This window comes from Herpailurus yagouaroundi, unplaced genomic scaffold (genome assembly GCF_014898765.1).
Source record: "Herpailurus yagouaroundi ecotype Mexico unplaced genomic scaffold, PumYag 162, whole genome shotgun sequence".
In the NCBI taxonomy this organism is placed as follows: domain Eukaryota; kingdom Metazoa; phylum Chordata; class Mammalia; order Carnivora; family Felidae; genus Herpailurus; species Herpailurus yagouaroundi.
The window spans coordinates 67,781,890-67,808,992 of NW_024412403.1; the positions used below are offsets into that span (position 1 = coordinate 67,781,890).

Here is a 27,103-nt window from a genome sequence, read left to right on the forward strand (position 1 = left end):
ATTGCTTTTATTTTAAATATGATCTCATACTTTTACCCTTTCTTTTGTATTTCTATCCTGTAGGCACCATCCTAATTTAGGCATTTAGTATCCTACATTTAGAGTATCACAAAAATTATCTTAACAGGTGTCTCTGTGATCTCTCATCCTTACAATTCATTTTGCATATCATGTTGCAAAACTAATCTCCTTAAAATATTACTTTGATATTTTCTCATGTCATAAATCTTCAATATAAAATTCAATATCCTATATCAATTTAAATAACTTCACTTTAAATTCTCATCCATAAGCTAAATTTAAATTTTTAAATTTTTTTTTTTTTGAGAGAGAGAGAGAGAGAGAGAGAGAGAGAGAGAGAGAGAGAGAGAATATGCATGCAAGCAGGGGAGGGCAGAGGGAGAGAATCCCAAGCAGGCTCCACACTCAGTGCAGAGCCCAGCACAGGGCTGGATCTCACAACTGCGAGATCATGACCTGAGCCAAAATCAAGATCAGGTGCTTAACCAACTGAACCACCCAGGCACCCCTGTAATCTGAATTTTAATAGTAATATAGGGTTCAAAAGTCAAAGAGAAATGGTATTTAAAAATCTCCCTCCCACCCTTCCCCATACTTTGTTTCCATCCTTTTGAAAAATAAACATTGTTACTTTCTTATTTATCCTTTCAATTCATATTTGTAAACAAGGCAAAAAGACATAGTATATTCATTTTGGCTTCCTGTTCTATACACTAGTATAGTATATACATTTCAGTATACTTTGCTTGATTCACTGTACTGTGTATCTTGTCTTTCCATTTCTTAAATAATCATTACAGTTGTATGTTATTGAAATGCATGCAGTTACTATAATTTATTTACTATTTCACCAATTAAGGGACCCTTAGTTTGCTACCAGTGTTCTGCCATGTCAAACAATGCTGCAGTGACTAACCTTCATACCTTCCTCATTATAAACATGTACAGGTAGGGGCGCCTGGGTGGCTTAGTCGATTAAACATCGGACTTTGGCTCAGGTCATGATCTCCTGGTTTGTGAGTTGGAGCCCGCATCAGGCTCTGTGTTGACAGCTCAGAGCTCAGAGCCTGGAGCCTGCTTTGGATTCTGTGTCCCCCGTCTCTCTCTGCCCCTACCCTGCTTGTGTTCTGTCTGTCTGTCTGTCTCTCTCTCTCTCAAAAATAACAATTAAATAAACAAACAAACAAACGTGTACCAGTAGATCTGTAAATTCCTAAAATTGGAGCTTCTGAGTCAAAGAGTATATGCCTATCTAATTTTTATAAATTTTCCCAAATTGCTCTCCTTAGAGTTTGCAGCAATTTTCTCTCTTGCCATCAGTAACATACAAACAATGGTTATCTTTTTTTTTTTTAATTTTTGTAACGCTGATAAGAAAAGGTCAATGTAGTTTCAATTTATCTTTCACATACGTGATATTGAATACCTTTTCAATTGTTTAAGACCTATTTATTTTTTTCTATAAATCATCTATTCATACAATTTGCCCATTTTCTATATAGTTGTCATTTTCATATCAATTTTTATTGCCTCTTTATAAATTAAGATTACCCTTTTATGACCTGAGATCCACATATTTTTCTCATTTTAACTTTGCTTGTGGTATCTCTTGCCTTACAGCAGTTTTTTGCATTCAGACATTTCCTTTGTGGACTTTTTTCTTTATGCTCATTAATTTAAATACAATTGTAATTATCTGCTTTTTAAAGTTTTGGTAGAATTCTCCCATCAAGTCACTTACCCTTTATAATTATTGATTTTGTATCTTCATATTGTCTGTAAAGAAAGCTATTTTCATCCTAGAAATTTTCTAGCAATATTCAATGTAACATACACAAAGATTGTGGCTCTTCAATTAGGCTAGTTAATAGTCAATCTATTTTTCTGTTGTTGTTTTTTTTTAATTTAGAGAAAGAATGTGTGTGTGTGTGTGTGTGTGTGTGTGTGTGTGTACACACGTGCAAGCTGGAGAGGGACAGAGAGAGGGGGAGAGAGAATCCCTCAGCAGTGCAGAGCCCAAGGTGGGGCTGGATCCCACAAACCATAAGATCATGACCTGAGTGGAAATCAAGAGTGGGACACTTTACCAACTGAGCTGCCCAGGTGCCCCTTTCTGTTTTGTTTTTTAAACTTGAACAAAAGTTTTACTGGATTTTAGGGGTTTTAACTTAATTTCTGCTTTTAACTTTATTAGTTCCCTCCTCTGTTTTCTAATTTTTTACTTTTCAATTTTTTTGTGGTAGATGCTTAATTCATTTATTTCTTACATGTTGCTATACTAAGGTTAAATTTCCCAATGAACTCTGCATTGTATGTATCAGAGCTTTTGATAAATTGTGATTGCATTAATAGTAATTTCCATATGGTAGAGTTTTTTTTTCTTTTACCAGAGTTATTATTTATTTTTTTTTAATTTTTTTTTCAACGTTTATTTATTTTTGGGACAGAGAGAGACAGAGCATGAACGGGGGAGGGGCAGAGAGAGAGGGAGACACAGAATCGGAAACAGGCTCCAGGCTCTGAGCCATCAGCCCAGAGCCTGACGCGGGGCTCGAACTCACGGAGCGAGAGATCGTGACCTGGCTGAAGTCGGACGCTTAACCGACTGCGCCACCCAGGCGCCCCCTTACCAGAGTTATTAATGTTAACTTGTAGCAGAATTAAGTAGCTATAAGTGCTGCTTCATTGTTATTTAAGTCTTTCATGTCTTTATATTTTAATTACTTGACTTGCCAAGGATGGAGAAAAGGAGAATTAAAATACTGTACTAATAATATGTTTCTATTTTTCCTTATATCTGCTGTGTTAAAAATATTCATGTGTAGATATTTTAAACTATATTGACAAAAAGTGCATCTTATACCATAAACCACCATTGTTCATGTCTTTTTACCTGAATTCCACTTTGTTTACTATTAATACTACAACTTTTCCTTTTTTGTTTGTTTCTTTGGAATTTTTTTTTTTTTGTATACCTTGGTCTTACCTCTTTAGGAGTAAACTTTTTTAACTGAGGTATAATACAGAATGTCTGTAGAACACCAGAAACCTCCCTCCTGCCTCTCAGCCACTTACTCTCACAAAGGTACCCACTGTTCTGACTTTTAACCATAAATTAGTTTTGTGAGTTTTGGACTCTCATATGAATGGAAACATGCAGTATTTACTTCTTTTTTCTAAGTTTGCTCAACATTACGTATATGATATTCAGTCACATTGAATGATTTTTAGTTCTGTGTGATACTCCATTAAATGAATATATCTATGCATTTTATTGTTGCTGCACATTTAGGTGGCTTTCAATTTGGGGTTATGTTATGACCAATCTTGTAAAATTTTTATTGCAAATATAAACTCATTTTTGTTGTACGTGTTTCTGGGAGTGAAGCCTGGGGGTCATAGGGTATGTTTATGTTCAGCTTCAGTAAATACTACTGAGTTTTCTAAAATGATTGCACCAATTTTACTTCCATTAATAGTATAAAAGTTTTATTTGTTCCACATACATCTTTCTCTCAGTAACATATTTAGTTTTCTTTTTAGAGGTCTTGCATACCTTTCATTAGATTTATTCCTTGGTATTTGGTGTTTTTATACGTCATAATTTTTTTAGTTTTTTCTTATTGTTTGTGACTAGGTTATAAAAATACAATTAATTTGTGTATATTGATGTCATCCAGAAAACTTGATAAATTCCAATAATTTATAAATTCTTTTGGATTGTCTATCCAATTATGCCTACTGTTAAAAGAGCAGTTCTATTCTTATTTCTAAAGGAAGAAATTAACTAGGACCTCCAATATAATGTTGAATATATGTGGTATTAGCAAACATCTCTTATTTCCAGTCTCAGGCATGTCTTTCAATATCATAATTAATTATGGTAATTATTGTAGGCTTTTAGTAGACATCTTGCTTTTAGACTTTTGCCTCTGATGTTTTTTTATTATGTTAGGGTAGATCTGGAAACACCACCAAGACACTTTTTCTTTTTGCTTTGTTTTGTTTGTTTTGCAAGGCAGAGTCAGGACTTTGCATGCCATAAGGTAGATTACTTCAAAGCAGCAAGGCTTTGACTACTTTTGTATTAGGATACTTGGGACAGAAATGATTGGCTGTGATAAGATTCACTTATCACTTCAGTGCCTTATTTGAGACTGGTTTGCTGGGCAGGGCCCACTCTTCTTTAGTAGCAGCCTTAAATCATATTCACAGTTGAGGAATGATTTTTTTTTTCCTTATAACAACTTTTTAGTCATTTTATGTTTGTTAAAATATATGAAATCTATCCTTCTGGGAACAGTGCCAACAAAGTTTATTTTATCTTAAGAAAATTAGAAATAATATTTGATTATTCCATTCATTTCCCATGAAAAAATAAAAATAATGGTGTTGCATTAAAGGGTCTTTCTAAGCCTACAGAGAATGTACCCAATGCTATTCCTAGAATACCACAGCAACACATATACATAAAACTACATTCTCAAATCTCTTCCTATTGTAGGAATTGCTTTATTTAATCTAGATTATCAGGAGAGGTATTGTTAGGGTAAATGCAGACTTTTTAGTCCAATCTCATAAAACTAAAATGTAACCCAAAAAAGCACATTTAAGACTTTAATGGTAGTTTAAATCTCATGAAGCCTATTATCTCTAAAGGCAGAAAAGAATGAAAATATAAACAGTGAAAATGTTTAGATAACTTATAAAGGGCAGAATCAATATGTGTAATAAAGGGAAACTAGAAAATAATAATTCATCTGACTTCTGAAAAATTAAGAAAAGCAGCCATGCCTTCTCATGTCTCCTTGATTCACATACTAAAAAAACTAGATCTGATTAATAATGTCAATTATTATGTTTGTATCTGGGTATATCTCCCCTTTTTCATATATATGTAGCATTTAAGAGCCAATACTATTCTTGTCTTTTTTTTTCCTTAATGCAATGGTTCTCAAACATAAGCCTGTATGAGAATGATGTGAACATTTTGTTAAAACACAGATTGCTGAGTGCCAAAGATTCTAATTGGGCACTGAGTGTCTAGAGAGGGGCCTGAAATTTTGCAAAGCAAGATCCCAGGTGATGCCAATGCTTCTGGTCTCTGGACCATTTGAGAACTATGGCTCTGTGAAAATTTTTAAAATATTTTTTCAATAGTTACACTTACCCTCTCAGTATCTATTTTGTGATCTCAAACCTTAACCCCTTCAAAGTCTGATAAAAGTAGATTAGAACATTGATGCAAAGAGCTGAGTAAGAATGGCTGGTAATTAGGCAAGCCAGAGACCAGTAATAATTTTATAATTCTGATTTTCTACATGGATCTCAAACTCCCTTTTAGCTCAATAAACTGCAAGTAAAATAGAGCAAAGTTTAAGTCTATTAAATATTTATTTGAGGACAATGAGAACAGAATAGGAATTCAGAGCTGAAAGAATCTCAGTGAGCCAACCAGAATGCTGATGTTCTTAACTTCCAGGATACTATAGCCATTTCATATTATTTATTCATTCACCCAACTATTTAACAGGTAATTTTCAGTATTTGTAGTTATGTAGATATTATGCTATCTATCCCTGGAGAATAAACTAATGAACAAAATAACATACTCCATGCCAAATAGACCTGACAGTGTATCTGCAGAAACCAACATTAAACTAATAATTTTACCAAGAGTCAGCTGTTTTTCCTTAAAGCTGTGTAACCATTTTTCACTCACTAGGTAAGGCTGTGCAGTTTGTGTACTGCATAAACCTACCTTCCAAGGGGATGAGCAGGAACATTCAGCCCTAGCTTCACTTACCTGGAACAGAACTGCAATCCGTCAAGGAAATAGACGCCTTTTCTTTGGACAAAGAGTTGAAAACTACCCAAGCCTTCAACTGTAGGGTTATATCTGCCCACAAGATGTGCATTTTTCTAATTTTTATTCCTTAAAGGTGTGTCTTTAAAAATTATTTGCTCAGATGAACATCTTTTTCTAGGCTAGCATCGGGTTCTAATATCCCTGCTATCTCTACAGCCATCAATCCTCATAATTCACACTGTCCACAGTATACAATAGACTTACTATGCTATCAAGTTCAAGTTAAGGCTAGGGTGATAGAATTATTTATCATTATTAAAATATGTTTATTTAGGTTTCTTTAGTAAAGATATCTTTATCAAAATTTCAGAGGCTAACATCACAAAAAATAACGAAGAAACAACCAGCTCTGTTCTCAAACCGGAGTTAGAACTAAGTCTTATAGCCTACATTGAATGCTTGTTCTGCATGGTTCTACATTTCTAGAAACCCAGTACATCCTCCAAAGAAGAAAGCTTCTTCCGTTCAAATAGTCCTCTGTTAGGGCAGTGCCAAAACATCCAGATAAATGCACAAAATAGAGACCCTTCCAGATAGTTATCATGCAATTAACCCCTTAGATAAAACTTCTGGGTTCACCTGGGCTAAGAAATTATATGCCAATAGTTTTTATTCCCTTCCTTTAGGACTTGCTACCAGAACTCCTGAGGCAGCACCAGGCTTGTATAGGAATGAAATACCAGCTGTGAGACAGAGGAATCAAGTACATCACTTGCCAGGTGAAAGAGAAAATCTCTTTTGTGAACAAACAAGTTTTTCATATCTCTACAATTTTCTGGACTTCACAATTTGTCTCAAAAGCTTTATTCCTATCTGTGCTGAAAATACAGGTCCCTCATGGTGAATGAAGACAAATTTCCCTGAAGTAATAAAACCATGGACACTGACTTCATTCAATACAAAACAGGAATTGTTAGGGCTTTTGTGAAAGACTTTGAAATGTTCTATAGAATTTTGATAATGTTGTTTTTCTGCTTTAAACCTGAATACTTTTATCATACCTATAAGAAAATATGAGGGGAGCAACAGAGAATTCAGGGAAACTTAAGAGCCAAAAAGTAGAGTGGTTTTGTAAAAATTCTCCTAATTCTTCATAATACAATTAAGTATTTTCTATGAGCAGAAACTACTGTGATGAACCCTGAAATTCCACCAAAGAATTGCCTCAAAGGGGCAATGTTCTCTCAGAAATAGCAGAAAGGAAGGTCTTATAATCTGTTTTAAGCAGAGCCATTGAATATTTGATACTGCTCAGAGAGACCAAATCAAAATCAAACACAGGTTTTACAGCTTCCTTAAATTAGGCATTCATTACAAAATGGTTGTGACCAGATTTGCAATTTAAGAAGCATAAATTACCAATATTCTAGAATCCAAGTTAAGTCAGTAACCAAGGATCCTAAAAATAGTTGTAACCCATAATTTTCCAAACAGTAACTTACTTTTTTCTTATGTAATACAATACCCCTGTGATAGGCCTTTTTCTGAGGAGAAAACTGATGGTCAGAGTATTTAAGTAAGTAGAGCTGGAATTCTAACTTGGTTACATTTGGTTATAAAGCCTATGCGTTTTCCTGGTTTCATTAATAAAATGAAAAAAATAAATATGAAAATTGCAAAAAACTAATCACAACTGAAATTAAAACATAGGCAAGCAGTGACAAAATTGCTATGAAGAGAATGTTTTAACAAAGAAATTCAAAAGAACTTAAGAAATATACTTTGCATGAAACATTAGAAATATAGTTTACCATTTAAGTTCCAGGAAAAGCTAAATACAAAAATGGTTTTTAGTTTTATAGTGCATAAAATCAACAAATTATCACATTTGAATTTATCAAGCCTTGTTTGCTAAAAATTGTAATCAATGTTGGTATAGTACTTTAAAGCAAACAAAGTGTTTTCATATGTATTATCTTATTCAATCCTACAGCAACTCTGAAGAAATTATGACTAAGGAAAAATTTCATAACTTGCTCAAGATAACCCTGCTAATAATAAATGACTTAGTCTAAACCAACTCATATCTTCAGACTTCAAGTTCCTCTGATCCCAAATTATTTGTCCTCCTATTAAAAAAGTATGTTGAAGGGGCGCCTGGGTGGCGCAGTCGGTTAAGCGTCCGACTTCAGCCAGGTCACGATCTCGCGGTCCAGGAGTTCGAGCCCCGCGTCGGGCTCTGGGCTGATGGCTCAGAGCCTGGAGCCTGTTTCCGATTCTGTGTCTCCCTCTCTCTCTGCCCCTCGCCCGTTCATGCTCTGTCTCTCTCTGTCCCAAAAATAAATAAACGTTGGAAAAAAAAAAAAAATTAAAAAAAAAAAAAAAGTATGTTGAAGAAACTAGTTCTCTCTGGGATTTATAATTCAAGGTAGATAAGAACAGAAGTAAAGTTTCCCAATCTTTTAACTCTCATTCATACAACACTAATAACAAGTTACTGATTCATTAACACTGTCCAGATAGAAATAGGAGATATATATATATATATATATATATATATATATATATATATATATATTGATATCGTAAGAAAAGTGAAGTCATGACGTTAAACATTTTTTTATGCTGAGGAAAATTCTAATAAAGATACTTCTTTGCCTGGATATGCCTTAGCAACTTCCTAAAAAGGTGAGGGCAGGGGGAGTAATATAGAGGCATGTAGGCCTTTCAGTGCTCTACCATGGATGGTGACTCCAAAATTGTGCATATGTGTTTGAACTGTACCTATATACATAGCAGGTATTTTTGTTTTATCTTAGTTTCTGGCTTAGGGAAGATACAGACAAATGAAATTTGTTACTTTGTTCCAACTAGTCAGTGAATGAATCAATACACAGATAAATTTTATAAACATTTCAATCTAAACAACTTTGAATTTATCGTTAGATTTATTTATTTTGCAGAAGACATCTAGGCCACACAAGTGGTATCTTCTGTATCATACATATATCATACATATTATGTTGCTTACTGGAAAGGGCATAGCTTTGGAGTCAGAGAAATTTGAACTTACCTGTCATTTCCTACCATGATATCTTTAGCCAAGTTATCAAATAGAAATCTTTCATTGGAAATCAAAAAGTCAATCCAGTTGTTTCTAACCAAGAAACAACTAATCAAAATCTTTCAGTTAGAAATTTCTAGCCTATCTCTGTATTTTATTTCCCATTAAAGTAGTAAGCCACATTCAGACTGACTCAGGGTTTGTTTTGTTCCAAAATTTTTGATTCAGCTCTGGAATTAAGGACCTGAGAGGTTGTTTTTGTTTTTTTTTTTTAATGTTTATTTTTGAGAGAGAAAGAGACAGAGAGACAGAGTGTAAGAGGGCAAGGGGTGTAGAGAGAGGGAGACACAGACTCTGAAGCAGGCTTCAGGCTCCAAGCTGTCAACACAGAGCCTGACACAGACCGTGAGATCATGACCTGAGTCAAGTTGGATGCTTAACAAACTGAGCCACTCAGGCACCCAAGAGGTTCTTTTTTTTTTATGTGTTATATTTTCAAGTGTTTACTTAAATTCCATTTAGTTAATATGTAGTATAATATTAGTTTCAGGTGTACAATATAGTGATTCAGCACTCCCATGCCACACTCATGCTCATCACAAGTGTATTTCCCTATCACCTATTTTACCCATCCCCCTGCCCACCTTTCCTCTGGTAACCATCAGTTTGCTCTCTATAGTTAAGAGTTTGTTCTGAGAGTTGAGGCCAATACAACATATCTCTGATGAGCCAGGCTGCTCTTTCCATTGACTTTGACTTGAATTAGGAGTTGGGAAAAAAGCACGTGAATATAACAAGTGATTGAAGGATTTGATACATTAATGATGCATGAAGCCCCCTAGTTAAAATAGTATTGTAGTGCCTGAAGTTCTGTTCTTATTTAGGCCTGAACATACTACCTCATTCTGGCATAAGCTACGGTAAGCTATCAGACTACTCCACCTATTATTGTAAGTGAGCCTGGAGGCAGAAATTCTAGAATAGAGATAAATAGTCTTGCAAAAGTTTATAATCTGGTGCTGTTTTAGGCCATCACCTGAACTTTAGGGCTGAATTTATATATATTACTATGTATTTTGCCATCAGTCAATTATTTCATTCATTTGCATCATCTTTGGTCTCTTATGCCATCCTACCTGATATTTTCTAGGTAAGTCAGAGGTGATAGATGTGATTAGGTGAGTGAATAACCCTTTCTGTGGGGATAATTTTCTATGAATTTTTTAAATTCAGTTTTATTGAGATATAATTTATATAGGATAAAATTCACTTTTTTAGTGTACATTCATGAATTTTCTGGGTTTTTTTTTCAAAAGTGTATGCCATAACATGTTAAAGGGACAAGAGTTTCCTGACAATTTGCCCAGAACCTAACAGAATTAAGATAATAAGAAATCAAACTGTTTTAAGTCTAACACTTGGTGCAGCAATAGTCCCTGCCCTGCAGGTGGATTACCTATGTCACTATTTGCTGTGTCACTATTATCTGTGAGCCAAGATAAGCAGTTTTTCAAAGTGTGAAGGATTAAAAATAGTACTCTAGAAGAGAATGCACAACATGATTTAAAGAGATTTTCATGGAAAATAAGCCCATTATGAATTAAGTGCATGGCATTACTATTGAAAAGAGCAGTGGACTCTTAGGAAGTACTACTGTGCAGAGCAAACAAATAATAGTGCTATATACAATTGGAGACTATCCCAATGTGCAATGTTTAATCCTAGGTACCAGATTTTAAATACAACACATTGCCCAGACAAGTCATTTCTGATATAGAATACCACAGAGAAACAATATTTTCTTGTCAACTAATAATGAAATTAATAGCTAACACTGAATTCTTATTAGATACCACACCATGCTAAATGCATTACACATATTCACTTAATTAATGCTGATAGAGATCCCTATGAAGTAGGGACTATTATTATTTCCATTTTACAGAGAAAGGGAAACATACTCTTCCTGAGATTAAGTAACTACTACCCCAGCGTCACTCACTCACCTGGCAAATGGTTGAGTCATGATATGAATCCAGGTCACTTGTGTTCTGGATCACTGGACTTCGCTTCATCTAAAAAACAGGAAACCTGCATAGGAGAAAAGCAAAAAGTCTTTATGGACCTTTACAGAGGGGAAAAAAGACCAATTAAAATTTAGAAAATGTAAGATCGAAAATAGAGATGACAAAATTTGGTGTTTTTTTTTTACTTAACTCAAAGGAACCAAAAGCACCTGTTAACTTGAAAATGAATATAATAATCAATTTTTAAAGATCATAAAAGTGTTATGAATATCTATGTATCTATCTGTAACTGTATATACATCTAATTTAACAACTAGGACAAATGGTGTCTCATATGAAAAATCTAGGGTGCATCTCAGGAAATACTTCTTGTGGAAGGTTCCTGAATGAAAGTCCCATAGGTTAATGTTCATAAAACCATAAAATGTTATTTCTCAAAATGTGATCTACCAACCTCTTTGCATCAGTATCACCATCTTAAAATAAAAATTCTTGCCTATCTGTTTGGAGTACCTGGAGATGGCCCCTAAGTCTCTGCAGAGGCTTTAAGATCTGACATATGAGAGCAAGAATCATTTATTCTTTATTGCTCTAGAGGCCGGAACTGGGACAATTATAAATGGTAAAGGAAAATAGTTTGAGCTCACATAGAAGGAAATTTTGTAGTAATATAGCAACCCCAAATTGGATTTTTTTTTTCTACCTTTAAAGGTTTCAATCAAATCTATTCAAATAGATAGGATATCAAGAATGTTGTAGGAGAAATACTCTCATTGAATAGGGTATTTGACTAGATGACCTCTAAGATTCCTGGGAGCCAAGATTCTCTTTCTCTCTTTTTTGTGTAATGTGCTAAGCCAGTGAGTCATGAGAAGTTTCTATTTACCATTTTCTCCGCAGTGCATATGCTTTAGCTTAGAGAACAGTAAAAATGTACCAATTCAGAGAGGCACATTCCCAGGGGAACATTGCAAAGGTTTTTATCCTGTACATTTGCAAGACTAAAGGCCTGTTACTACCTCTTGCCTTATTCATCTTCCAACCCAAATTCCTCAAATGTTCATGTGTAACATATTGCTCTAACACTTGAACATACTTTCTCTCTCTGTTTAGCCCTCTTCAGTGTAATTCTTCACCACCTACCTTCTGACTTTATTGGCTTTTTTTCAACATTCATTCAGCAAACACTTATTGTACACCTACTCTATGTCAATAATTTATTAGGTATTGGGAATACAACCTCCCACCTTTGGAGAACTCAGTTTCAGGATGTTAATGGATAGTAGCATTAAAAAAATCAAGTGTAAAAAATGTGTTAAGTGTTATAAAGGAAATGTGCACAAGATGCTATGAAAGTAAAGATAATGGCACCAGATGAAACCTTAAATTTGAGGCTGCATTCAAAAAGGAGGTGATTTCTGAGCTGTCTTGGAGGACAAGTAAGAATTTACTAGTTGTCTGGACACTAAGAGCCTGGACACTAAAGAGCCCCTCCCCCCCACAAAAAAAGTTTATTTGGGCAAGTGAAGAGAATCATTCTGTGCATGAATAATTATTAACATTGTTATTAAACTTCCCTAATTAATCCCACCAAATCATTCCCTTTCAGTATAACTCCTTCAGTTATACTATTGAAATTGGGGTTTGTGAGGGGACTCCAGTTTTCAGGCTTTCTACAGGAAACCAAAAAGACAGGTAACAAAATGGAGAGGGGAATCTAAAAACATGGAGGAGATTTGGAAGACAGACTAAGTTAGATACTAGAATATACAATTCACAATATACAAGTGAATTTTACATCAAAAAGAAGAGTGGAAAGTGGGAAGGCATGTGACATTGTGGTCATTGTCCTCCTGTATGCATCTGGGCTTATGACCAATAAGCAGGGACTGTTCGACTTTTTGAAAACATCACTGTAATTCATTTAAAGTAATTAATACTATATAGATATGTTGAAATACCCTATTTAAAAATAAAATAGAGGGGCGCCTGGGTGGCGCAGTCGGTTAAGCATCCGACTTCAGCCAGGTCACGATCTCGCGGTCCGTGAGTTCGAGCCCCGCGTCGGGCTCTGGGCTGATGGCTCAGAGCCTGGAGCCTGTTTCCGATTCTGTGTCTCCCTCTCTCTCTGCTCCTCCCCCGTTCATGCTCTGTCTCTCTCTGTCCCAAAAATAAATAAACGTTGAAAAAAAAATTTAAAAAAAATAAAAATAAAAATAAAATAGAAACAATTGACATAAATTATGAAACCAATCCTTACATTAGTTATTAAAAAATTAAATGAAAGATTAGTGAACACACCCCACTCCTTCACTTCATCTGAATTAGGAATTTACAAAATATATTTGCAATCTCTTCTGAAGCATATTACATATACTTAGTTTGCCATATTTTGATATAAAGTTTTGCTTGTGCTAATTCTAAACCCAAAAACTAAAATTTGATTTACTGATTGCCCCATAATCTCTTTATTTTTTATTTTTTATTTTTTTGAAAGAGAGTGAGAGAACACATGCATGGAAGTGGGGGAGAAGGGCAGAGGAAAAGAGAACCCCAAGCAGGCTCCTTGCTCAGCCCAGAGCCGGGCTGGATTCCATGACCCTGAAATCATCACCTGAGCAGAAATCAAGAGTGGGTTCCTAATGGACTGAGGCCTCCAGGAGTCCCTGCCCCTTAATCTTAATAGAATTATTTTTAATGTTTTATCATAGCAACAATTGCCAGTTGCTATTAATTTTATTAAAATGATAATACTTAGATTTCCTTTTACAAGTAGTTCAACATGGCATCTAGTAATAAGCAAACCACAGCCCACAGGCCAAATCCAGCTTGCCACCTATTTTGTTATGACTTGTGAAATAAGAATGGGGTTTTAATTTTTGTTAAAATTTTTTTTTTAATATTTATTTTTGACAGAGAGACAGCATGAGCGGGGGAGGGGCAGAGAGAGGGAGACATAAAATCCGAAGCAGGCTCCAGGCTCTGAGTTGTCAGCACAGAGCCGGACGCGGGGCTCAAACCCACAGACCAGGAGATCATGACCTGAGCTGAAGTCAGACACTCAACCGACTGAGCCACCCAGGCGCCCAAGAATGGGGTTTTAATTTTTAAATGATTGGTTGAAAAAAAATCAAGAAATAAGTAATATTTCAGGACACATAAAAATATATTTAAGTTTGTATTATATTTAGATTTTCTAAAACCGATTAAAAATGTATTCCAATCATATTCCATCAGAAACATTAAAGATCGTATTCAGAATGTTATTTATTTGACGGATAAGATTAAGTTACAAATTGAAAAAGGGTTGTTTTTTTTTTTTCAAACTTATAGGTGGCAAAATTCAGAAATTTGTGAGCCAGGTTTTCTGATTTTAAATGGAATATTCTTTCTACTTCATCATCCTGCATCTTTATTGTAAAATAAGTTTCTGGAGCACCTGGGTGGCTCAGTCCATTGAGCATCAGACTGTTGGTTTTGGCTCAGGTCGTGATCTCACCATTTGTGGGTTAGAACCCCATGTCAGACTCTGCATTGGCAGTGTAGAGCCTGCTTGGGATTCTCTCTCATTCCCTCTCTCTCTCTGCCCCTCCCCCGTTTGTGCATGCACTCCCTCTCAAAATGAATAAACTTTAAAAATAAATTAAAAAATAAAATAGCTTTCCTATTTGTAAAGAAAAATCACTTAGAGGGTATAATTGATGACATCAACTAGACTCTTAAAGTCTTAGGTGACAGAAAAGATGTGTAACATGATTTCTTTTATGCATTCTTTTTATTACAACATGCATTCTAGTTAAATATTTTGAGACACCCAGTGTAAAATTTTTATTACCAGACAAATAATGAGGAAATTTTTTAAATAAATTATAGGTGTTTTCTTGGTTTATTCAAACATTTTCTGATAGCTTGTTTATAATATAATTCATTTTCAAATATTTTTTATTTTCAAAATTTTCTTATCTATTGAATTTAACATTGTACTAGTCAATATTGAAGTCATTTCATCTGCCACTTCCATGGCGAAATTTCCTTGACCATATCATATATACATCTATAAAATAGAATTTTCTATTTCAAAAAAATGTTGACAGGTTTTACCATCTGTTTTTACTCTTATCAGTTATTTATGATAGGAGCTCATACATTTGTTGCTATATTTCTTTACCTATTAGATTTATCCAATATGGATTTTTGGTCCTTCCCAAATTAAACAAAAAATCACTTCTAATGCCACATATGAAAAAAAACTATGCAAAGATATACTGAATTATCTACTATAAGAACAATTGCTTTTTTCATGTTTCTGTTTGCATATTAAACAATTACTACTGAATGACAACTAACATCAAACAATATTTCTGCTTCTATACATGCTCACTAAATATAACGCTCATTAGGATTTAATAATTATATATAAGACATACTGTTCCCCCACACTCCTCTTTAATTTCATATAATTAACATCTGCCTTTTTCCTTTTTCTGTTGTTTCAGTTAAAGGATCAAGAAAGTTAAGTCTGCCAACAGATCTTAAGGCTGATCTTGGTATGGTATGCCAACAATTTTAAGCTTTCTTATATTCATTTGGCTGAACATTTTTACCAACCGGTCCATGAATAACAAGTTTCCTAGATGGCAGTGTTTGATGAATTTCCAAAAAGGCTTTCTTAAAAATCACCAAACAGTTCTGTTGGCAGCATTCAACATTCTGTTTGTTAACAATCATTTTACAAAATTGTGTTTTATAAATCATCACACACCTAGATATATAATGTTTCATTTATTTTTAGCATGAAAATATTTTTGAACATCGAATAATCATGCATATGATCCCTACCCTTTGTGAAAGTAATCATGTAAATGAGTATCATTCTTTCCTGGAATTATTTTCCCTATTCTGTATATTAATATTATTTAGAATTAATGCTATTGGGGCGCCTGAGTGGCGCAGTCGGTTAAGCGTCCGACTTCAGCCAGGTCACAATCTCGCGGTCCGTGAGTTCGAGCCCCACGTCAGGCTCTGGGCTGTTGGCTCGGAGCCTGGAGCCTGTTTCGATTCTGTGTCTCCCTCTCTCTCTGCCCCTCCCCCGTTCATGCTCTGTCTCTCTCTGTCCCAAAAATAAATAAACGTTGGGGAAAAAAAAATAAAAAAAATAAAATAGAATTAATGCTATTAAATAACAACAAAAAATGTCTGGTACATTAAAAAAAAATGGAGCCCTGGCTTTTTTTAACTATTATTATTTTAGAAAAGTTACAGAAAATTTGATTCACTTTTAGCTTATATTTTTGTGATGGTCACAGCCTTTTTCATGATTCAAACTGAAATAAATAAGGCTTTTATTAAATAGGCCTTCAAATAGGCCTTCAGAACTTTTATCTACTTGTTCTGGCATAGGTTTTTTTTTTTTTTTTTAATTTAATTACCTTTATTTTTATCTCCTTTATTCTAACTTAAAGCCATACCAGTAAGTCCTACTAATGTCATGGGTAAAATAACAAAATACAATAATTAGCCTCTGCATTATTTTTTAGAGTTTACAAAGCTGCTTCACATACATTATTTTACTTGATTCTCTAGAGCATATTCACATAGCTCACCTCATTGTATCTAAATTAAATAACTGTTAGACAACAAATAGCTTATTACATTTAAAATCTAGTTACATATAATCTTGTATGAATTCGATTAACTCATGTTTTTTTAAACGCAAGGCACTATTAGGTATTACTAATAGTTCAATATTAACGAAATTGTTGTGAATTGGTAGTATACCATTGTAATTGACATCAGAAGAAGAATTAACATTATAGTTCCATTTATTGACTTCCTACAGTGTCAGACACTATAGGATTTGGACATATTACCCAAGATAGTGTAGTTGATATTGTTCCCACTTTACAAATGGAGTAAGGTGATTCCCGGCCCACTTCTATATTTATTGGTAAAAGCAAAGAAAGCTCTTGGTTATAATTCTAATCTGGAGATCATTTAGCATAGTTGCTATTAATATAATAAACAATTTCTACAAATGTTAGTCTCTCAAAATCTCCAGTTATCTCCCTCCCAATAGCTTCATTCTCACTATTCTCTCACATACTTTAAGCAAAGGTGAATTATGGAAACTCATAAAACTGCCAAGTGCTTTTCAGTTTACTAAAAGATTTTTTACATTTAAAAGGATTCACAATAAAACTTCATTAAATTTCTACTTCTAAGTATACTGTCAATATAATTTCATTTAAAAAATGAAATTTCCAGGAAAAAAAAATCATAAGGCTTCTGAACAAGGAAAAATGTAAATTCTTCCACATAAAACCTTGGCTTTAAAATATACCTGGGTTGCTTGTAACACACTTTAGGAAGAGTATTTTCCAGTAGTATATAATCCATTAGTGAAGGAGGAACATGTTTAAGAAGCTATTGTAGTAGGCCAAATGAGAGCCTAAAGTAGAGTAACAACAACAACAACAACAACAACAAAAATGGAGAAGCAGTCACCATGGGAAAGTTTACAACCGATGAGATTATAAACAGTGGGTAGAACAAGGTTGGTAATGCATAGGACATAGAAGTAATCAAGAATGACTACAAAATGTTGAGAATAGCTTTCATGGAGAATGCCTGGTTTGAGAGGAAAGGAGAATGAGTTAGAGTGCTACAGGGACATCCATTTTAACCATTCAGTGAGCAGTTAGCAACTAATAACATTTATCTATATCAAGGTATTAGTGATGGTGTGTATGAGCTATTTAGTGAAGACAAAGGTAAAAACAATGCATTGGAGAGCTGTAGATACTAGTGTAACTTCTTTGTTATAATAATCCTTAACTAAAGAACAGTATAACAGTAACAGTAAAATAATAATAAGAGCAGTAAAAACCTCATACATTGTATATTTATGCAGTTAGAACCCTTAAGTAGTTAGCATTTTATGACATATTTGCCAGATTCATGGCTAATTGCTTTATACCTAACATTTTTACATTTAATGAAAAGCTATCTTGTTTCTCATTTTTAACCAAAAATAGACCTTTCTCTTTCCTGACAATATTTTGAATTAAAAACCTAAAAATGGGGTGCCTGGGTGGCTCAGTCAGTTAAGCATCAGACTCTTAATAATGGCTCAGGTCGTGATCTCACAGTTTGTGAGATGGAGCCCTGTGTTAGCTTCTGCATTCACAGCGCCGAGCCTGCTTGGGATTCTCTCTCCCTCTATCTCTACCCCCCCCCCCCCACTCTCGCTCTCCCTGTCTCTCTCAAAATAAATAAATAAACTTTGTTTTTAAACCTAAAAATGGGAGCGCCTGGGTAGCTCACTTGATTGATCATCCAACTTCCACTCAGGTCATGATCTTGTGGTCCATAGGTTCAAGCTGGAGTCGGGCTCTGTGCTGACAGCCTAGAGCCTGGAGCCTGCTTTGGATTCTGTGTCTCCCTCTCTCTCTGCACCTCCCCTGCTTGCACTCTGTCCCTCTCTCTCAAAAATAAAATATACATTTAAAAAATTTTTTTAATTAAAACTAAAATTAAGAAAACCAAAAAATGAATTTTATAGAATTCAAGGAATGTACATAATTCAGGGACTGGCTGATAGTATTATGAATATATTGTTGTATATGCACCATGGGATATTATAAATGAAACACAGGCCCCCATAAGCCCTTTAAAAATATCTACTACAAGATGATCTCCAGCCAATGAAAAGATGCACGGAGAGGCCATGCTCAAAGAACTGTAGTGATTATTTAATTTATTTAAGTGTAAAGCTACAAACAACAGTGGAAAATTGGTGGTAATATGAGAACAAAGACAAGTAGAGGAAGAAGCATTACACTAATTTCACTTTTCATAAGGGGAAATAAATTGTTATTATGCATAGATAACAACTTAAGAAGAAGAATACATCCTCAAGATAACCACTAGAAAAAAGGTAAAATACCCTAAAATGTCAAAAATTAAAAGGATAAAACATATAAAACTAAATAAGAAAACACAGACAATATAGTAAAAGTGTCTACAAAAAGCAGCAGCAGAAGATACAACCCACTATAAAAGTGACAGAGTAGAAAAGGGTCTGTTCTAATTCTCCATTTTGAGACCAGTGTCTTTTAATTCTCCATTTTGAGACTCAGGACTGCCCTGACCCTAGCTTTATACCTTTTGAAAACATCAAGAATATTGTCTTTGCAACAACTTTTTACTAGAGCCAGTCACTTGTCATGCATAGAATAGGGGTCATACTCAGATTGTTCTTGGCCAAAATAACCACAAAGTTTATATCTATAGGAAGAATGGGAGCCAGTGGGTAAACTGGCTCATGAACTCCAGGGACACAATAAACACATCGCAGATACTTATTTGTCTTTCAAGAGTGACTACATTGGTATTTTCAGGAGTGAGAAAGATGGTGTCTGGAAGCTAACCCTGGTGAATTAATTATGTTGCCATTTTTGTGAAGTGGTCCCCTCTAGAGAACAAATATGCTGTGGATAGTGAAACACAATTCATTTCTGTTTATTACTTGAGTATGAAAATGGCAAGTGAGTAAGCAAACATATTAGAAGCTAATTCATTCAATGGTCCTCAGTTCTGACTGGCATATCAACAATATTTTGCTGGCATCAGGATTATGTGACTTCAAATGCAGAGTGCTTCTGCATACATTGAAGACGTGAATGAAAACCAACAAGTAGCTAGAACAACCTCCTAAAATTTGTATGGAACCAGAAAAGACCCCAAATAGCCAAAGCAATCTTGAAAAAGAAAACCAAAGCAGGAGGCATCACAATCCCAAACTTCAAGCTATACTACAAAGCTCTAATCATCAAGACAGTATGGTACTGGCACAAAAACAGACACTCAGATCAATGGAACAGAATAGAGAACCCAGAAATGGATCCACAAACATATGGCCAACTAATCTTTGACAAAGCAGGAAAGAATATCCAATGGAATAAAGACAGTCTCTTCAACAAGTGGTGCTGGGAAAACTGGACAGCAACATGCAGAAAAATGAACCTGGATCACTTTCTTACACCATACACAAAAATAAACTCAAAATGGATGAAATATCTGAATGTAAGACAGGAAGCCATCAAAATCCTCGAGGAGAAAGCAGGCAAAAACCTCTTCGACCTTGGCTACAGCAACTTCTTACTCAACACATCTCTGGAGGCAAGGGAAACAAAAAAATGAACTGTTGGGACCCCATCAAAATAAAAAGCTTCTGCACAGGGAAGGAAACAATCAGCAAAACTAAAAGGCAACTGACAGAATGGGAGAAGATATCTGCAAACGACATATCAGATAAAGCGTTAGTATCCAAAATCTATAAAGAACTTACAGAACTCAACACCCAAAAAACAAATAATCCAGTGAAGACATGGGCAAAAGGCATGACTTTTCCAAAGAAGACATCCAGGTGGCCAACTGACACATGAAAAAATGCTCAACATCACTCATCATCAGGGAAATACAAATCAAAACCACAATGAGATACCACCTCACACCTGTCAGAATGGCTAACATTAACAACTCAGGCAACAACAGATGTTGACAAGGATGCAGAGAAAGAGGATCTCTTTTGCACTGCTGGTAGGAATGCAAGCTGGTGCAGCCACTCTGGAAAACAGTATGGAGGTTTCCTCAAAAAATTAAAAATAGAACTACCCTACAACCCAGCAATTGCACTACTAGGTATTTACTCACAGTATACAAAAATACTGATATGAAGGGACACATGCACCCTGATGTTTAAAGCAGCATTATCAACAATAGCCACATTATGGAAACAGCCCAGATGTTCATCAACTGATGAATGCGTGAAGAAGATGTGGTATATATGTGCAATGGAATGTTACTTGGAGATCAATATGAATGAAATCTTGCCATTTACAACAAAGTGGGTAGAGCTAGAGTGTATTATGTAAGTGAAATAAGTCAGTCAGAGAAAGACAGATATCATATGATTTCACTTATATGTGGAATTTAAGAAACAAAACAGATGAACATATGGGAGAGGGGAAAAGAGAGAGGGGAACAACCAGAGAGACTCTTAAAGGTAGAGAACAAACAGGGTTGATACAGAGAGGTAGGTGGAGGGGTGGGCTAGATGGGTGATGGATATTAAGGAGGACTACTTGTTATGATGAGCACTGGGTACTGTATGTAAGTGATGGATCACTGAATTCTACTCCTGAAACTATTATTGCAGTGTATGTAACTAACTGGAATTTAAATAAAAATTTGAAATAAAAAGAATCTTGGATAATAATGAACAAATAGAGACCATCAGTAAAGAAACAGAAATTATAAAAAGGAACCAAGTAGAAATTCTAGAGCTAAAATTACAATAGCTAAAATGAAAAACTCACCAGAAAGGTTCAACAGCAGATTTGAGTAGGCAGAGGAAACTGGCCAACTTGAACATAGCACAATTGAAATTATCAATTTGGAGAAGCAAAAAGAAAACAATGGAAAATGAACAGAGACTAAGGGACTTGTCAGACATCATTCAGCATGCCAACATATTATGGGAATACCAGAAGAAGAGAAGATAAAAGGGATAAAAAAGAATATTTGAAGAAATAATAGCTGAAAACTTCTCAAACTTGAAGAAAGATATAAGCTACACATGCAAGAAATCCTTTAAATCCCAAATATAATAAACTCAAAGAGATTCACACAGGGGTGCATAATAATCACTTTACAAAGAGAGGATCTTAAAAGCAGCAAGAAAGAAGTGACTCATTATGAATAAGAAATCCTCAATAAGTTTAGGGGTACCTTGCTGGCTCAGTTGGTTAAGCATCTGACTTTGGTTCAGGTCATGATCTCATGGTTCATGGGTTCAAGCCCTGCATGGGGCTTTGTGCCAACAGCTCAGAGCCTGGAGCCTGCTTCAGATTCTGAGTCTCCGTCTCTCTCTGCCTCTCCCCACTCATACTCTGTCTCTCTCAAAAGTAAATAAAACATTTTTAAAAATTAAAAAAAAAAGAAATTCTCAATAAGTTTAAAAGTCAAATCCACATTAGAAACCAAAGAGTTCAGAAGCAATGGGATGACATATTTAAAATTCTGGGGGGAAAAAACTGTCAAAAAAGAATTTCAGATATATGGCAAAACTTTCCTTCAAAAATTAAAGAGAAACTAAGACATTGCCAGACACAAAAGCAAAGAGAGTTCATCACTAGTATATCCACCCTATAAGAAATACCAAAGGGCGTCCTATAGGCTGAAATGAAAGGACATTTGACAGTAGCTTGAAGACATATAAAGAAATAAAGAACAATGGTAAAGGTAACTACATAGGTAGATATAAAAACCAATATTATTATATTTTTGGTTTTTAACTCCTTTTTATTTCTTACATGATTTAAGAGTCAAGCATATAAAACTAATTATAAATCTTTAATGTGCATGTAATGAATAAAGATATGGAGACAATATAAGGGCAGGTGATGGACATTTATAGAAACAGTTTTGTATGCTATTGAAACTAAGTTGGAATCAATTCAAGAGACATTGGTATAAATTTGTAATCACTAGTATAACCATTAATAACTAAAAAGATATATAGAAAAGGAAATATGGAAGGAGATATACTGGGAAGAAATTAATGAAACATAATAGAAGGCAGTATGGGAGCAATTCGTGAACAACAAGATATTCTGAAAAATAAATATAGAAAACTAGCAGAAGTGCTTCCTTATCAGTAATCGATTTAAATGTAAATGGATTAAACTTACCAATTAAAAGAGATTTGCAGAATAGATTAAAAATATATAATCTAACTCTATATTATCTACAAGAGAGTCATTTTACATCCAGAAACACATATAGGTTGAAATTAAAAGGATGGAAAAAGATTCCATGCATGAATAACCAAAAGAGAGCTTGTATGGCAATGTTAATATAGACAAAGTAGACCTTAAGTGAAAAAAACTGTTACAAGAAACAAAGAAGAATAAAAGAATCATTTTGGTGAGAAGATATAACAATTGCAAACAAATGTTCACCAAACAGCAGAGTCCAAAATATGTGAAGCAAACATTGACAGAATTGAAGGAGAAAATTAGATAGTTTTATAATAATAGTTGAAGAATTCAATAGTCTGCTTTCAATAGTGGATAGAAAATCTAGACAGGAGATCAGGAAATAGAGGACTCAAATAACACTATAAATCAACTAGCATTAACAGACACAGTAATCCACATAACAATAGAATACATACTCAAGTGCACATGGAACATTCTCAAGGATAGAACACATTTCAGGCCACAAAACAAGTCTCAATAAATTTACAAAGAATAAAATTATACAAAATTTTTTTTCTCTAACCTCAACGGGATGAAACTAGAAATCAGTAAAATTGGGAAATTCATTAAATTTGGAAATTAAACTGCAACTTTGTAAACAACCAAATGGGTCACAAAGAGGAAATCACAAGTGAAATTTGAAATACTTTGAGACATATTAAAGTTAAAAGCAAAATTTGTAGGTTACACCAAAGACATAGATCAGAGGGAAATTTGTAGCTGTAATGCCTATGTTAAAAAAAGTAAGATCTCAAATCAATAACCCGTCTCTATACTTCAACAAACTGGAAAAGAAGACCAAATTAAGCCCAAAGCTAGCAGAAGTAAGGAAATAATAAAGATTAAAGAGAAGACAAACTAAATAGAGAATAGAAAAACAATAATCAACAACACCAGAAACTGGTTCTTTGAAAACCAACAAATTAACAAATCTTTACCTAGAAAAAAGAAGAGAAAATGCAAATAATTAAAATCAAAATGAAAGTGGGGCCATTACTATCAACCTTACAGAAATGAGGGTAAGAGAATACTTTGAACAATTGTAAACCAACATTAACCTAGATGAAATTGGCAAATTCCTAGAAACACATGAATTATCAAAACTGACTCAAGAAGAAAATCTCAACATAGCTATAATAAATAAAGACATTGAATCTGTACTCAAAAACTTGCTGACAAAGGAAAGTACAGCATGAGATGTCTTCACTGGTGAATTCTACCAAATATTTAGAGAATTGACACCAATCTTTCTCAAACTCTTCCAAAAAAATACAAGAGAGGGGAACATTTCCTAATTCATTCTATGACACCAACATCACCTTACTTCAAAGCTAGACAACACCACAATGAAATTAGAAACCAACTTCCCTTATGAATGTGCATACAAAAAATTTAGCACCATATTAGCAAACAGAATTCAATAGCATGTTAAAAGGATTATGTACCATGACCAAGTGGGATTTATCCCAGAAATGCAAGGATGTTTCAACAGAAGAAAATGAAAGATGTAAAAACAGCATTAATAGAATAAAAGAAAAATAATTACACAGATACATCTCAATTGATACTGAAAAACCATTTCATAAAATTGAATATCCCCTCATGGTAAAAACATTCAGAAAACTAGAATTGGAAGGGAACTTCCTTAAAACATCACAGGGAATTCCTGAAAAACTCAGACAAGATTCTACTCAATGATGAAAGATAAAAATTTTCCTCCTTAAGATCCAGAACAAGACAAGGATGCCTGTTTTTACCACCTGTATTCTATATTGCACTGGAAGTTCTAGCCAGAGAAATCAGGCAAGAAATAAAAGGCATTAAAAATGGAAAAGAAGTAAAACTATCCCTGTTGACAAATGGCATGTTCCTGTATAGAAAATCCAAAGAATCCACAAAAGAACAACTAGAATAAGTGAATTCAACAAAGTTGCAGGGTATAATATAAACTGCAAAATCAGTTGTGTTTCTATACACCAGCAATGAAATTTTTAAAAAAGAATTTAGTAAATTCTTACAAGTCTCTAAAAGAATAAAACACTTTTAAATAAATTTAACCAAAGAGATATAAGACTTGTACACTGAAAACTACAAAACATTGCTAAAAGAAATTAAATAAGATCTAAAAAAGTGAAAAGACATCACTTGTTCATGGATCGAAAGCCTTAATATTATTTAAATATCAATACCACCCAAAACAATCTAACAGATTAAATGCAGACCCTACCAAAGTACTAGTAGCCTTTTGTACAAGATGGAAAAGCTTATCCTGAAATTCATGTGGAAAATGCTGAAGAATAGCCAAACCAATATTGAAAAAGAAGAGGGCTGGAAGATTCACACTTCCCCAATATCAAAACTTACAGCATAGCTATAGTAATCAAAACAGTCTGTACTGGCATAAAGATGGACATATTGACCAATGTAATAAAATTGAGAGTCTAGAAATAAAAACCATACATCTATGACCAACTGAGTTCCAATAAGTTGCCAGGATAATTCTGTGGGATAAAAAATAGTCTCTTCAACAAATGGTACTGAGACAACTAGAAATTGACATGTGAAAGAATGGAGGTGGCCTGTTACCTCACATCATATACAAAAAATAGATCAGTGACTTTAAGAGCTAAACTATAAAACTTTTAGAAGAAAGTATAGAGAAAAATCTTCATGACCTTGGATTTGGCAATAGTTTCTTAGGACACCAAAATTTAAGGAAAAAGAAAAATATTGGTAAATTGGCCTTTATCAAAATTTACAACTTTTGCGCATCAAAGGATTTTATTAAGAAAATGAAAAGACATACTATACAGAAAGTATTTGAAAATCATCTAAGGGTTACTATCCAGAATACACAGAGAACTACTACAGTTCCACGACAAACAATTCAATTCAAAAACAGGCGAAAGATTTAGACGTTTCTCCAAAGAACATATAAAGATGGACAATAAGCACATGAAAAGATGTTCAAAATCCCTAATCATTAGGGAAATGCAAATGAAAACTACAATGGGATGCCACCTCACACTTAATAGGTGATGCTTACCATCAATAACAACAACAACAGAAAATCACAAGGGTTAACAAGGATGTGGAGAAATTGGAACCCTTGTTCATTACTGTTGGTAATGTGCAATGGTACAACTGCTATGGAAAACACTATGGTGGTTCCTCAAAAAATTAAAATTGTTACAATTATTGTATTATCTAGCAAATCTATTTCTGGGTATATACCCAAAAGAATTGAAAGTAGAGTCTCAAAGAGATATTTGTACATACATGTTCATAACAGCATTATTGGCAATAGCTAAAATGTGGAAGCAACCCAAGTATCCATCAATGAGTGAATGGGTAAGCAAAACATGGTATATACATAAATATATTCAGATTTTAAAGGAAGGAAATTCTGACATATACCATAACATGCATGAACCTTGAGGACATTGGTAAAATAAACTAGTAACAAAAAGGCACAAAAAACTGTATGATTGTAATTATATTAGGTACCCAGAGCAGTCAAATAAATAGATAAAGAAAGTATAATGGTGGTTGCCAGGGACTGGGAGAGGAGGAAATGAGGAATTGCTGTTTAATAAATAATGAGTTTCATTTTTACAAGATGAAAAGAATTCTGAAGATGGCTGGTGGTAACAATATGAATGTACCTAGTACCACTAAACTATACAGTTAAAAATGGGTAATATGGTAAATTTTATGTTATATACATTTTACCACAATTTAAAAATACTTTACTGAAAAAGTACTGATGCATGCCACAATGTGGATGAACCTCAGAAACACTGTATTAACTGAAAGAAGCCAGGTGTAAAGGGCCACAAATTATATGATTCCATTTATAAGGAATATCCACAATGGTTAAGTCCCTAGAAACAGAAAGTAGGCTGATGGTCACCAGTGGCTGAGGAAGAGTAGAATGGGCAGTAAATTCTTAATGAGTCAGTGCTATTCTTTGTGGTGATAAAAATGTTTGTGAACTATATAGTGGTGGTGGTTGCACAAATTGTGAATGTACTAAATGTCACATTCTTTAATGGTTACTTCTATATTATGTGAGTTTCACTTCAACAATGAGGTAAAAATAAACATTTCAAAGAACTGGTAAAATACAAATATAAAGTCTAGAATTTAGTGAATAGTAATGTACCAAGGTGAAAAAATATGAGAAATTTATGTATTATATTTGCAACTTTCCTCTAAATCTAAAATTATTCCAAAAGACAATATTTATTTTTTAAAATGGGCAAAATACTTGAATAGACTCTTTACCAAAGAGGATATATAGATGGCAAGTGGCACATGAAAAGATAACACTAGTTTCTGTATGCTGCTTGCCCACACA

General features: G+C 34.1%; 1 protein-coding gene across 10 annotated transcripts in view; it reads left to right on the plus strand.

Moving 5' to 3' along the window:
* STXBP5L (syntaxin binding protein 5L) overlaps positions 1 to 27,103 on the plus strand; it is a 361,520-nt gene that overhangs the window by 285,425 nt on the left and 48,992 nt on the right. For 7 of the 10 annotated variants that reach the window (XM_040484630.1, XM_040484628.1, XM_040484632.1 and 4 more), the window contains one exon: positions 6,517 to 6,609. The exons of the other annotated variants lie outside the window; for them this stretch is intronic. In XM_040484630.1, coding sequence (XP_040340564.1) covers positions 6,517 to 6,609 — 93 coding nt within the window. The remainder of the gene's footprint in view (positions 1 to 6,516; positions 6,610 to 27,103) is intronic. 10 annotated transcript variants of the gene reach the window in all.